The sequence below is a fragment of the Crotalus tigris genome, unplaced genomic scaffold (assembly GCF_016545835.1).
Source record: "Crotalus tigris isolate CLP2741 ecotype Arizona unplaced genomic scaffold, ASM1654583v1 scf7180000017945.11477521024:1554073, whole genome shotgun sequence".
Lineage (NCBI taxonomy): Eukaryota > Metazoa > Chordata > Lepidosauria > Squamata > Viperidae > Crotalus > Crotalus tigris.
The window spans coordinates 183530-197750 of NW_024096737.1; the positions used below are offsets into that span (position 1 = coordinate 183530).

General features: G+C 44.6%; 1 protein-coding gene across 1 annotated transcript in view; it reads right to left on the reverse strand.

Moving 5' to 3' along the window:
* Positions 1-1422: 1422 nt before the first annotated feature.
* SEMA3A (semaphorin 3A) overlaps positions 1423-14221 on the reverse strand; it is a 172103-nt gene continuing 159304 nt past the window's right edge. Inside the window, exons 15-17 of the mRNA XM_039345190.1 lie at positions 13264-13331; positions 6588-6730; positions 1423-3945 (exon numbers count right to left, since the gene is read on the reverse strand). Of these exons, the coding sequence (XP_039201124.1) occupies positions 3490-3945; positions 6588-6730; positions 13264-13331 (667 nt within the window). The 3' untranslated portion in view covers positions 1423-3489. The remainder of the gene's footprint in view (positions 3946-6587; positions 6731-13263; positions 13332-14221) is intronic.

A 14221-nucleotide genomic window follows, 5' to 3' on the forward strand; every position in this document is an offset into this window, starting at 1 on the left:
TTCACGGGGGTCGCTAAACAACGCAGTCCGCCATTCCCCCCCCTTTTCCTTAGCTGTGCTACTCCCTTTTATTCTATTGGCTTTTGAAAGCCAATAGAATAGACTCTCTTGAATAGAGTCTAATTCTATTGGCTTTCAAAGCCAATAGGAATTGTCCAGGCTGTCTCTGCCCTGCTGAGCCCGCCAAAAGTCCCATTCTGCAAACGGTGCTGCAAGTTGTCTGCAGCGAAGGCGAGCTGTCTGGAAGCTTCCACCCCTCCCTGCTGAGCAATTACTAAAAATGTAAGTAAAAGAGGGCTGAGGGTGGGAGGTGGGAGGCTGGCGGGTGCAGGGAGGGTTGCTGGTGTGCGTGGGGCCCGGCGGGTGCCTTACCTCCCTTGGGCTGGGCCAGCTGGTGGCCCAGCCGGTGGTCGGCCTGCGCCGTCTCTGCCGCTTGCCAGCTACCCCTCGGCCGGCGCAGGGGGCGGCACCACGCATGCGCAGCGCTCCCAGGCAGGGAAAGTCCTCGACTTACAATCGGTTGGGTAGTCCTCGACTTACGATCGGTTGGGTAGTCCTCAACTTACGACCGGTTGGGGGGTCACGGCATTAAAAAGGTTGAGAACCACTGGTCTAGAACAAGATCTCCCTTAATGAAAAGCAAGGATCTAGGACAGATGATGCAATGTCCTTGTGCCCAACAGGAGGGGATTCTCCTGAAAGGATTTCTTTCCCTTGTTATGAACAGGGCCATGTGGGGGAAGGAGATTTTGGCCAAGTGCAACAAAAACTGGGAAGGCGAGGAAGGGTCTCTATATTTGATGCCCAAGGAGACATCTAAGCAAAGAAACCAAATTTAAATATGCATATCAGGACTGCGATCCTTCAGCCAGCCAGGAGAGCTTGCAGATTCTCATTATTTTATCTCATTGTCCATCCATACATTACACAAGAACAAAGTTCACAGGCTGACATAACTGCATCTCTGGCATTTTGTGTGCAAGGCGTGGAACAGACACCCGTTGAGTGGGACAGAAGCTCTTCAGTGGATGCAAACATGGATCGGTTGTGGGTTGGTTTGCACATTTCTGTTCTCAAGTCAAATATGGGCATGAATGACAAGCTACTTTGTAAAGAGGACTATGGCTAATTTCAAATTTTGAGTTAAGGCATAAGTTTCCTTAGTTTTCCTTAGCTTGCGGTGTCTACTGTGGTTTAAACAACAAACCATCATTAAAGCCATGACTGAGGGTGATGGGTGAACTCAGAACATTTCCTCCACACAATCAATATCTGCCTTCTGGAACCACACTTCTAATCCTGTTTAATCAAAAGTCTAGTCCAGTTAAGTTCATTGCAAATTCTGCCAAAATAAATGTGGTCACGTAGGACTGCAGAATAGTTGTGTACACACACACATACACACACAGAGAGAGAAAATAGTAATATTCACATTCAGATTTAATTACTGCAACTTAAAATGCCTGCTGAAGAATAAAAAATATGGTGCATTTTGTCATTTTTTTTTTAAAGCTCATTACTGGAAGATACATCAGGATTTGTAAAAGCTAGCCCTCGTGTTCAAAAACTGCTGATGGAAGTCATTTGTTATCATGAGAAACTCAGGGCAAAATCTTAATAACTTTTGAAATTCTCAGTACAGTTTAAATAATCCCAACAAATCTGCAAGCTCAAGCATTAATACAGATGCTTTCTGTATTCAAAATGTATGAAATTCTGGGAACACTTTTTTGGGAAGGTCCAAAAACTGCCCAAGGAGAAAAAAGAATACTGGGTTTGGTCCAAACTGAGCAAAATTTGGATAGGTCTACTGAAATGAGTGGAATTTTCATTAGTCATGGTGAGCTTATAGTATAGAGAGAAGAAACCTTGCATCTAGCAATGAAATAGTGCAGTTTCTAACCTTATATGCATTTAATTCACTACAGGTCAGTGCATTACATACTGCATGTCAGGGTAGATATGACTGCATGTGTGGCTCATGTTTTACCTTTCTTACAGTAGCTTGGACCGACTGGATCCTAGTTTTGCTAACTCAGTGGTTTCCAGATTTTTAATCTTCAGGAAATTCACCCTTGACTCCGTCTTCCATCCCAAGACATAGGATGTGTCCTATTCATAATTATTATTTTAGACTAAGTTTTGATGCATTAACTTGGATTTGTGTCCTGTCACAAATATGACACAATATTGTCTGCTTTGCAATGTAGGCAAGTAAGTCTGGTTCTTTATAAACTGAGGCATATTCTGCTTCTCTAGACCAGTTGAAAATCACTGCTATAAAATATCAACAAATCAAGGATTTTTCATCCTACAGTGTTCTATGTTTGCCATCCATATAATAAGATCATGAGCAGAAGAAATACTTTAATGCTATTCACAGTCTTCCAAAATCTTTTTTAAAAAGAAAATATACAGCTTAAGTCATTTGAGTTTCCCTTCATTGTTTCAATCTGTTTCCCTTTGTATCAGAGCATAAGATAAGATGAAGGAGCTCAGAAGGAATATGGAAGAAACAAGGAAAGAGAAATGTTCCATGAGATAAAACCCTTCTCGGAATAGCTCTGCTAAGAAATTAGATAAAAGGTACTTATAATATAAATCACCTGCAGTTTAGTTGAGTTTGCTTATTGTTTGACTCAATTTCCTAAACAAAGAATTAAAACCTTGCAAACGTAAACCTGGAGCTTTTTTCCTAATTAAAAAAATAAAATAACAATTAGAATATCAGAATATTATGAGACAAAAATCCTATTCTATCTTCCCCCCTCCCCCAAAAGAGCTATCTTTGACTGCATATTGGTTGTGGTATATTTAAATAGTTTGTTTAATAAAATACATCTTTAAGTCAAACGTTAGGGAAGTCATCAGTAGTAGGACCAGAACAATCCATCTGCTGTTGCCACGGCTTCAGGTAATTAATGGTTGATGTCCATGTGACTCTAATGAGTAATTGCATACAGTATTAATTCCATTCTTCCAGTACATATATAAACAAGAGAACTAGTAGGCAAAAAGGGTGGAAAGGTCTTGCATACAACCAAGTGTGAAGTCTCTATTCCTTAGCTTTCCGAAATCCATGCAGTTTTTTTTTAGTCAAGTTCAAACGAAAGTCCCAGAGAGCATTTTTTTTTCTCCTCAGAATTCCTTTTCAAAATGGCAGCACAACCAATGATAGTCCTCTCTACTTCAGTCCGAAGAGAAATGCCAGATTCGTTCACTGCAAAAACCACAAAACCATACTTTGGTTTCAGAGCGAGTTTATGTTCCAGAAACATCAGGAGGGGGGGTCAACATCGCGGCCCAGCAGAAAACGTTTCAGCAAACTGGATCCATTTTCAATCAAGCAGAAATCATTTAAGCTTCCCAGCTCTTTGTAAACATCCACATAAATGCCATAGAAAACGTCCATCTATATTGCATCTCATTTCCAGTTATACAAGGTTTCACTTGGATTAAAACGGGTTTTTTTTGGGAGGTAACTGTCGCTCAGACACTTCGTGGTGCCCTCTCAAACTCGTGGGTCCTTCTATTCCTACCTTTCTTATTTTCTTGTAGATGCTTCCACTTGTTTGGGTTCACCTGGGCATTAGCAGGTCTCTGTCGGCGTTGTTTGCGGTCCCGTTTCCACACCTGCTCACAGAATTCATCCATTGTGTTTAGGTTGGGATGATTGATGAGCTGCATGAAGTCTCTATACCACACTTTCTGGATGGGGGTCATGCCATTGGAGGCCTCTTTGATCTTGGAACTGTCTCCTTCTTCTTCTTTATGAAGAAGCTCTTCCAGGTGTTCCGTGTCTATGATCTCCAAGGTGACCTTCAGGAGGGTTTGCATGAAGCCATGCTCCACCGCATAGCAGAAGTAGAGTCCTGAATCCTTCCGCTGCAAGCTCCGAAGAAGAAGACCTTGTTCTGTCCGGATCAAACGGTCATTCACTTTGATCTGTGGTGGAAGAAAAAAAAAGTTCCTGTTTAAGTAGGGAACTCCAGTTCTCTTTTAATGAAAGAGGTGTCAGGGAAAACAGAGTCTGAAACTTTATTCAGCCATGATGGCTCATTGGAGGAGACTTTCTATCAACCTAGGTTATTTCTCAGACTTTTTTAAAAAGGAGAAGGAGAAGGAGAAGGAGAAGGAGAAGGAGAAGGAGGAGGAGAAGGAGGAGGAGAAGAAGAAGAAGAAGGAGGAGGAGGAGGAATAAGAAGAAGAAGGAGAAGGAGGAGAAGAAGAAGAAGGAGGAGAAGGAAGAAGGAGAAGGAGAAGGAAGAAGAAGAAGAAGAAGAAGAAGAAGAAGAAGAAGAAGAAGAAGAAGAAGAAGAAGAAGAAGAAGAAGAAGAAGAAGAAGAAGAAGAAGAAGAAGAAGAAAAGGAGGAGGAGGAGAAAGAAGGAAGAAGGAAGGAAGGAAAGAAAAGAGGGAAGGAAGGAAGGAAAGTGGATGCTCAGATAGTTTGGAAAATGAGTGCATGCTAGTGTTAGAAACATTTAATTTCTCTTATTCTATATATTTATGGACATGTTTAAACAATAAATAAACCAAGTGCATTAGTAACATCGCTGAGATGATGCTGTTCTGCATAGCATAGATACACAATAAATAATCAGAATGATTGAACTACCTTATGTAATCCATTGAACGTTACAACACTCATCTTTAATAGGAAAATAAACTTTGAAAACAATAAAGGTTACTGATGTCAAACTACGAATGAACAATAATTATAATAAACGGATTATATTCCTCTTCCCCTCTATATTAAATCAGAGGAGACTTAATAATCAAAATAATCAGTCTGAGTGACTGTGGTGCTTGACAAGAATCAAGAGAAGAAAGCCGGACTTGGTTAGCAACTTCCTACTCCGGGGTTCCCCAAATGGGGCAAATTCCAGGGTGGTGGAGACTTCAACTCCCAGAATTTCCTACTAATCACAGCTATTGTGCAGAATTCTTTTTCTTCCTCTCTCATCCTTTTAATTCACAACATATAAAAGAAACAACATTATAAAAGAAGGAAGTGAAATGCTCAATTCCTCAAGTCCACACACTGGGAAGTTACTCACACTGCAAAACACTATTTCTCTTCCTTTTTGTTCCCACTGTTCCGTAAACAGAATTAAATTGGTAAGGAGACGGGTCTACGTTTTTGAATTAAAGCAGCTGCAGCATGCATTTGAATGAATATATTTCACTCTGTTAGATTTATAAACAGAGCACATTTAATCCATGTTTTCCTTATGGTTCAGAACAAAATCAATGTTCTATGATCTATGTTAATTGTTCCCAGTTGGATGCCATCCAGACTCACGGGATTACGAGTTTCATCTTGAGTCAACACGGAATGGCTGTGCTTGTTGGGAGCCTTGTCCAACACATGTAGAGCAGTGGTTCTCCACCTGTGGGTCGGGACCCCATTTGGGGTCGAACGGCCATTTCACGGGGGTCGCCAAACAATGCAGTCCGCCATTTTTCCCCCTTTTCCTTAGCTGTGCTACACCCTTTTATTCTATTGGCTTTTGAAAGCCAATAGAATAGACTCTCTTGAATAGAGTCTAATTCTATTGGCTTTCAAAAGCCAGTAGGAATTGTCCAGGCTGTCTCTGCCCTGCTGAGCCTGCCAAAAGTCCCATTCTGCAAACGGTGTTGCACCAGTTGATTAGTCCTCGACTTACGACCGGTTGAGTAGTCCTCAACTTATGACCGGTTGGGAGTCGCGGCATTAAAAAGGTTGAGAACCACTGATGTAGAGGATACAGAAATACTATCTATTCTTTTCCCCATTGCTTTTTAAAAAAAAAATGAATTCAGAGCACACTTTGGAAATCTAGTCTTACAAAATGCGTAGCGATTGCCAAGCAACGAATGAACTATGAATCCTTCATACAAAATATGGTTTTCTGCCTTTTACAATTAATTTCTTTCTTCTTACCTCCTCCTGCTTCCCCCTGTCTAGCCTGCTTGGAAAAGAGGCATGCTCTTTTAAAAATGAGGTGATGAAGGGGGCCCTCCAGGCTACTCCGCTGTCTACATCCTTACTAATCCCCCTGGAAACATGCAACGCTTAATCATATTCTGTGAGTAAACCATTCTGCGGGGAGGAGGGGAGACGTCGGAGCTGATTGCTGAGTGGCTTCCATCACAAGAGAGCCTCTTTCCCCAATGGGAGATTTATTTATTTATGAGACTTATATACCGCTTTAAGTGCAAGCACTCTCTAAGCTGTGTACACCAGTAAGCAATGTATATATATATATTTACATTGCCCCCAACAATCTGGGTCCTCATTTTACCTACCCCGGAAGGATGGAAGGCTGAGTCAACCTCGAGCCGGTGACATTTGAACCGCTGACCTGCTGAACACAGTCAGCTAAAGTGGCCTGCAGTACTGCACTCTAACTGCTGCGCCACCTCGGCTCTTTGTTCATTGGATGTTGAAATGGACCAAATGAAATGGACCAAATTGTTGTCCTTACATGATGCAAGATAAACCGGGCTAAATGGAAGTTCTCAGGGAAATACCTGATAGTGATGGTGATGACTATCAGAATTAAGGGGCCGAGGGACCCAGACCTTGAACATTTGCCCTTCTTACCTCTTCTTTCCGCTCCTCATTTTGCTTCTGAAACTGCCAGTAGACCAAAGCACGTTGAGATTTTGGGCTGCACTCCAGGAAAGTACTGCTGTTCTCCACGCCATAAATAATCTTCTCTTCAAGTCCGGCCCCACTTGGGTTGTCTGAAAAAAAGCAGGAAGAGAAGGCATTATGTAAGCAGTGGCTACAAGGTGGCCGTCTGCACTCATTAAGACCCCCCTGTCCCCTCCCCACAAGTGGAAGGGGACTATCTCACCTGGGGGAATGTGGTTTGAACACAGAAGCAAGTCCAGATTCTTGCAAAGGAGCAATGCTTGGGAAATTGCGACATTTATGTGCATCTGACTTGGAAAACATATGTGTGCTTGTGGGTGCATTTCTTTTCTTTTCTTTTTTTAAAAAAATCAGTTCCTGGTGACTTCATAAAAAAACCCAGAGGCAGTTGGCCACTGCCTTATCCTGGGATGTTTTTCAATTTCTGTACTAGGAGCTGACTAGATGCCATGGAGGTTGCCACCAAAATACAATCTAGGATTTATGTTCCTTACCTCATCTCTAGAATAACATCAATCTGGGATTCATGCTGCTTGTGTCAACCAGGAGCTGCCACAGCTGTAAATTGATTATGTTTGTAGAAGCAGCTATCTTGATTGTTACCCATCCTAAACAATGAAGAGGGGTGTGCAAGCCAAGATCCGGAATCAGCTCTAAGCAACCAGCTTAGGTTGCTCTGGCACGTTGTGCCTCCTCCAGCCCACGGACATTTGGCTTGTGTTGCAGGGAAGATGGGACGCCAGAATTAATTGGACCAGGTACTGCCCAACCAGCACTTGTCACATCCTTAAAATTACGAGCCTAATACTCTTCTGAAAGGGTGCTCAACTTGTTTTTCAAGCATGGAGGGAATGCACTTTGGAAACAGGGCTGGTCCTATGCTGCACAAGGACAGAGGCCCTTTGTGGCTTCGGTTGCCGCTGGGGACACTATAGTGCTTCCACTGCTTCTGCTGACACGTTTCACATGACTGATCTTTCCCCTGTCCTTGTTTTCAAGACCCACAGAGTCACTTGGCCTTTTGCTACACCCCATGCCTCCACCATGCCTATATTCACCTGTAGGAGGAAGAGCCAGAGCAGCCTCTGGTAGGTGAAAATCAGAAGAATCTTTTCAGACAAAGAGACTCTCTTTTATGAGGTGACAATGAGCTCCAGCTTCTACATCAGAATGGCTAAAGCAAGCCCACTGCACTTGAGGAAGAGCTGGAAGCTGAAGGCGTCTAACATAATGTGTGAGTTGGCAATGAGGCTCCTTCAGAAGAATTCTCTTCTCATGTTAGGAAATAGCCCCAAAGTAACAGGGGCGATGAGGCCATTGCGCTGAGCAGGACATTCCTTCTGCTTCCCCCTCAGCTTCGTATTAAGCCTGTCCCCAGTTACTTAGTCAGTCCTGATACAGGTGGCAGCCTTGCCCTTCCAAGCATCCCCTCTGAACTCTCCCCACCTGCCCCCTTGCAGGTGGTGCTTGGTCAAAGAGGAAACAAAGCCAGGGAAATCCACCAACTCCTTTCTTAACTCGGCCTGCAGTAGGTAAGGCCAGCCTTACTCATTGCCCTCAGAAAGTGGAAGAACTCCAGTTGACAAGTAGCAGAATTTATGCCACTGGTTTTCTGCCAGCACAAGGGTGGACATGGGCCACACCCCTTCCTTTGGGCGTGACCCCAGTTTTGACTCAGTCTCGAAGCCTGGTAGAAGTGCGAGAAGCAGCTCTCAGAACAAACTAACTTAACTTAAAAAAAAAAAAAAAAAAAAAAAAAAAGGGAATCCCCTCTTCCTCCAGTTGAACGAAAATTTGTCTGGCAGCGGATAGGCCTCGAGAGAGGCAGCCGGGATCGGCGGATTCGTGAGTGGGGCGTCAGGGACTAACGGGAGGCTTGGAGCCGGACCGGATCGCTCGCCCGCCGATAACCGGCCCACCGAGCAGCTGTTGGGGCGGGGGTTTCACTACCGGATGGCTCGCCGCTCTCCGGGGCCGCCAAACAGCTGAGCGGTTCGGGCGATAGAACGAGGCGCCGCTCAGCGCCAAACAGCTGAGCCGCGCGGAAAGCGTGATTGGGGCCGATAGAACGAGGCGCCGCTCAGCGCGAAACAGCTGAGCCGCGCGGAAAGCGGCTAAACCGCGGCGCCGCTCGGCATAGACCAGCGGAGCGGCGCGAGAGCCTCAGAGTCAAAGATCCGCCATTGTTTGAACCTCGTGGATTCCCGGGCTAACATTAGGAGGCGTGGTTTCTTCCCCATTCGCCATTTTGAGCGAACGGACCTTCCCGCCGTTTTCCCTTGGGGGCGGGGCCATCCGGACTCCATTCCCTTGCAGACAAAGGGGCAGCCCTTAAGCTAAAATCCGGGATTATCGCAAGAAACTGAGACAGGAGGAAGGAAGAGGGAAAAGGAAGAGAACCCTTTCTGATCGTGGTCTGCTGCCACAGCCACAGACAGGGGGAGAGAGAGGTATAAACTGCACTTTCTCTGGACTAAGTGAGGAGGTGAGGAGGAGTATTTTTCTCTGACTGTTCCTATAGTGACCTTTAGTCACTGCCTTGCAGGATCTTCTGTCCAAAGACTCCTGTCTGTCCGGCCATTGTTTGTATAGGCAGAGGAGGGCTCAGCCCCAAACATCTGCATCTGATCTGCGTATCCTGTCCCCCACTCCAGGCACTACCTACTCGGGGTGTCTGGCACAATGGCAGACAATGTCTCGTATTCAGTCACACAGGTCCCTCAATTGTCCCCCCCACAGCAACAACAAAAACGCAGATCTTCTGAATCTGAGGTGGGGGGGAAGAAGAAAGCTAAAACAAAACACCTTTCTCAGAAGGGACAGTCTAAAACGGCTGAGCGAGAGGCTTTGAGGAGACATTTGGCTTTAGAAAGACAAATTAGCAGGGCACAGAGAACCAATGCCAATGGGACAAATTCGGTTTCCCCTGTCCCAGCGGTGGCACCCAGCACAGACCCTACTGCCGAGGAAGTGCTTAAGACTTGGTCTCCTCCTGGGGAAACTGAACAGTTAGACTCCTCCAACCCCTCCTCACCAGCTTCTTCACCCGACCGCACCCCAGCGCCTCACTCTAACGACAAAGCGCAGGAGGGCATTTGGTCGGCACAATTCCATGCATTCATGCAGGATGCATTCTCCCAGTTCATGGCTTCTAAGGGACAAGTGGCCTTTCACACACCCCGTAAGGGTCGGGCTAGGCCACCCCCTACCAGCACCTCTGAAACTTCCTCTCAACTGGGAGAGGGTGACTCAGTGGACCTCGACATGTCAGACATGCCCCTCTCGGAGGACGAGGAGACGGCACCTGAGCAGGCAACGAGCTCTGGACTCTTTAACCCAGCGCTCCTAAAATCACTCCTGGTAAAGGCTGTTTCCACAGTCAACCTAACATCAGTACAGGATGAGAAGCCCTCAACAAGCAAGGAGGCCAATCCTCTGTTTGCCAAAAAGGTTCCACAAGATAAGTACATCCCATGTGCGGAGGTCTTCAGGACCACGCTGGAGGAACAATGGTCCTCACTTGCAAGCCCACCGGCACCAAACCGCGCGGAAAGAAAGCTTTTCAATCTATCTCCCTCCTTCTCTAACATGTTAGAGGTTCCCACTGTCGATAACCCATTAATCTCATTATTTTCTACCTCCGCGATTCCAGGAGACATGGCGGAGGTCTTGAGGCCTGAGGAGAAGAAATTTGAACACTCACTCCGGCGTTCCCATATGGCTGCAGCCTGGGCGGCCAGAGCAGCCACTTCCTCATCTTTCTTCGCGAGGGCCAGCATCATGTGGCTGAGGGAACTGCAAGGCACGGTGCCTCCAGACCAGGTCAGAATACACCAAACATTGGCCAAGCTCCTCGCGGCCTCGCAATTTGTCTCAGACGCTTCACTGTACGCAACAAAGTATGCGGCTAGATCCATTGCGGCCACAGTGGCCTCACGTAGGCTACTATGGCTCAAAAATTGGAAGACAGACCTGAGGTCCAAATGGCGTCTTTCGACGTCCAAATACAGTGGAGTAGACCTATTTGGTTCCATTCTGGACCCACATGTCAGCGAAGGCAGAGACAAGAAAAAAATCCTAGTACACCCATCAAAGAAGTTAGACAGGAGAGGCAGTCAGGACTTCCGGAGACAGGGTTCCCGCCCAGGAAGCCCCTGGGAATGGAGGCAGCCCTTTCGATCAGGGCAATCCTGGGACTGGCCCAGAGGCTCACGATCCTTCTACCCCAGACAGGATCGAACCCAGGATCGCCAGAGCCCGGGAGCCAGGGGCCAGTTCCAGTCCAGACGCCCATATAGGGGAGCGGGAGGCAGATCCTTTAAACGCACCAAGTGACGCCAAACAGGATACTCCCATTGGGGGTCGGTTAGGAAATTTCATCAGGGTCTGGGAGCAGACCACGACCGACTCCTGGGTCCTGGAAACGATCAGACATGGCCTGACCTGGCATCTGAAAGACTCACATCTTAATGTTACGCAGACTTAGGCACGTCTAAGCCCATTAGCTCAGCATGCCCAACTTTGCACTGACCATTTTCTCCTCACACGTTTTTGATGGCTGCAGCCGAGTTTGTCAGACATGCTGGTGAATGCTAATCCCGAGATAAAATAGTTAATCTTTGAACTACCCCGGAATCCTTTGCTTCTGGGTTTCTGGGGCTTCAAAGGGGCAAGTCTTCTTGTTTGGAGTCCATGGCAGTGTCTGGATTCCAGATAATCTTTATTAACGGGCGGCCTCTTGGGGGCATTTAAGAGGCGAGAGCTTGGCAATCAAAACCTTTTCAGCCTTTTTGTTCTCCAAGTGAAAGATACGTTGTCTCCTGCAGTGCAATCCATTGTCAGATCCTGTTGGCTGTTGACTTTGGCAAACAAACTCTGTTTGTTAAACTGATGTCCCCAGGAGAAAGCCAGCAAGCAGGCTGGTTGCTTTCATGTTGATGACAGACTAATCAAACATATCACCTTAACGAGCTTCAGCTATCAAAGTAGGGAAAGTCTCAGAGAAGAAAACAGCTAGCAAGCCAGCAGATATGAAACAATTAGGAAAGCAGCCATTCAGATGTTCTCGCTGTTTGTTCCAGGATGCAAGTGGAATGACTTTTTTTTTTTTTTAAAAAAAAGATTGTTTGAAGCAAAACTGATGCATTGGAGAGAGAAATGGAGGGGCTTGGAAATTACCAAGGGGAAAAACAGTTGAAAGGAAGAATTAGACACAGCGATATTCAAAGTCAGCTGGCAGTCGACATTCTAAATCTTGGACCAGAAGGATCCCTCTGTTCCCGGATGTTGCGGTAACCCCTTTCACCAACTTTTCTGCTAGCAATCTGATTTGCTTATTTGCCCGTTTGCAAGCTTTCTGCATGCTTATGCGCAATTTTCTGCTCCCCTAAACTGTTAAAAGTCTAGGGATTGTGATTGATCAGCAAAACGTGGCAGTGGCTTTCTTTGTCCACTAGAGGGGGCTGCTGCATTTTGTAGGAAGGCAAAGCTCTGGGAAAACAGTCCAGGCTGCCTCAGTTCATGTACACAATAGAGTTGAAAAGAAACCAAGTCAGTTGGATTTCCATTAAATTAAAACACAAAGACTCGTGAGTATTGGAACAGGACACGAAACTGGTTGAGGGATATATTAACACTGGACTTAGAGTTAAAACCTGAACTCTTCTTGTTGGGAATAACGACAGAAAAATACGACAAGGGAACAATCTACCTGCTGCTACACATCCTGACTGCAGCTAGGCTTGCTTATGCGCAAAAATGGAAGAGCAAGGAAATTCCCACAGAGGAAGAGTTAATACATAAAATATTAGCATGTGCGGAAATGGACAGGCTCACAATGATATTAAAAGACAAATGTGGATCAGTTTATTATGAAACCTGGGATAAATTTTACCGCTGGAGGAATTTGAAGAGGACGGTCAGGATTAAAGATGAATGTTAAGACAGAAATACATGTTATTTTAGTATTGTATATAAAACTTAGATGTATATGTAGAGATGAAGAATTGATTGTAAAAAGTGGAATAATCTGATAAGAATGTATATACTGGAATGTCACGTTAAATCCAATGTTTTTTTGTTTTTAACTGTATTATAAATAAAATTTGTAAAAAAAAAATTAAAACACAAAGAATTGGGGGATGGGTATAATTTTTTTTTCCTATAGTTGATGGAGGGTAGATTTTCCAGTCAGATTTTCCCTGACTGCTCTTTAGAAGGCCAGATCCTGAAGTTGAAACTCAAATACTTTGGCCACCTAATGAGAAGGAAGGACTCACTGGAGAAGAGCCTAATGCTGGGAAAGATTGAGGGCAATAGAAGAAGGGGACGACAGAGAATGAGGTGGCTGGATGGAGTCACTGAAGCAGTAGGCCTGAGCTTCAATGGACTCCAGAAGATGGTAGAGGACAGGAAGGCCTGGAGGAATGTTGTCCATGGGGTCGCAATGGGTCAGACACGACTTTGCAACTACTGGTAACAACAACAAGATTTTCCAGTAGATAGAAGTTAATGTCTGATATGCTATTTGGTTCTAACCTTGTACAGTCTTGTGAGCTACGGAAGTGTGTGTGTGTGTGTGTGTGTGTGTGTTTGTGTGTGAGCCTAATAAATTATAACTCACCGGGATGCTGGAGGTCTGAGCAGTGAGTTAGAGGGTCTCCATTTCGGATGTCCTGTCGTCTGGTGCGCCTACAGGAATAAATTAGAGAGAGAGAAAAAGATACCAGTTCATTACATTCATTGTATTTGTGGCACTTTTAAAAATGAAATCAATATTCTAGACTATCTCTGTTCCAAAATGCAAACTGATCACAGAATGGAGGCTTATTCTCCCACTAAATGTGTCAAGATAGTAAAACAAAGTACAAATTCAAGAATCAGATCCAATGCCAAAAAAAAAAAAAAAAAAAAATGGAAGAACGAATTCATCAACATTCCTGAAAAAAGATATTATAAATAACTGTCAGTCAGTGCTGTGCTTTGCTTAAAAAATCAATACTTCTGATTCATTATTTCTGGGAATATTCTAGCCAAGACTATAAACGTGTTTTGCTTATAACAAAAGTTACAGACTGATCTGTCAACAGTTGGGTCAATAAGAGTGCAAATACGCTCATTCAGTGTAACTTTTATAAATGCACAAATAAATCTAAAGTGCCTCTTCTTTGCTTCTGAAATTAAGACCAGTCAAGTCTTTCTCTAACTCAAGTAATTTGACTTTCCCACTAAAGGAAATTCCATTGATGTGTTCTAATGTCTCTTCTCTGCATCATTGGTCTTCTTATTCTCCACATGTTCCCTGTGAACTTCTGAAGAAGGAAGTTCTTTCAGTCTTGGGGGCTTTATTAGGTTTGCACCCCACCTTTCTTCTCTGGCAAACATTCTCACAAGAGGATCTCATCCAAGAAAGGCTGAACTAGGGCAACAGCTCCTGCGTTTCCTATATATATTTCAGTTCTAGCACCTATGGGTAGAAGTAGATTTATAACCATACTGAAAGCCTCTATCTAAAAGTAATGAATAAACAACAACAATAATAACAACAACAGAGTTGGAAGGGACCTTGGAGGTCTTCTAGT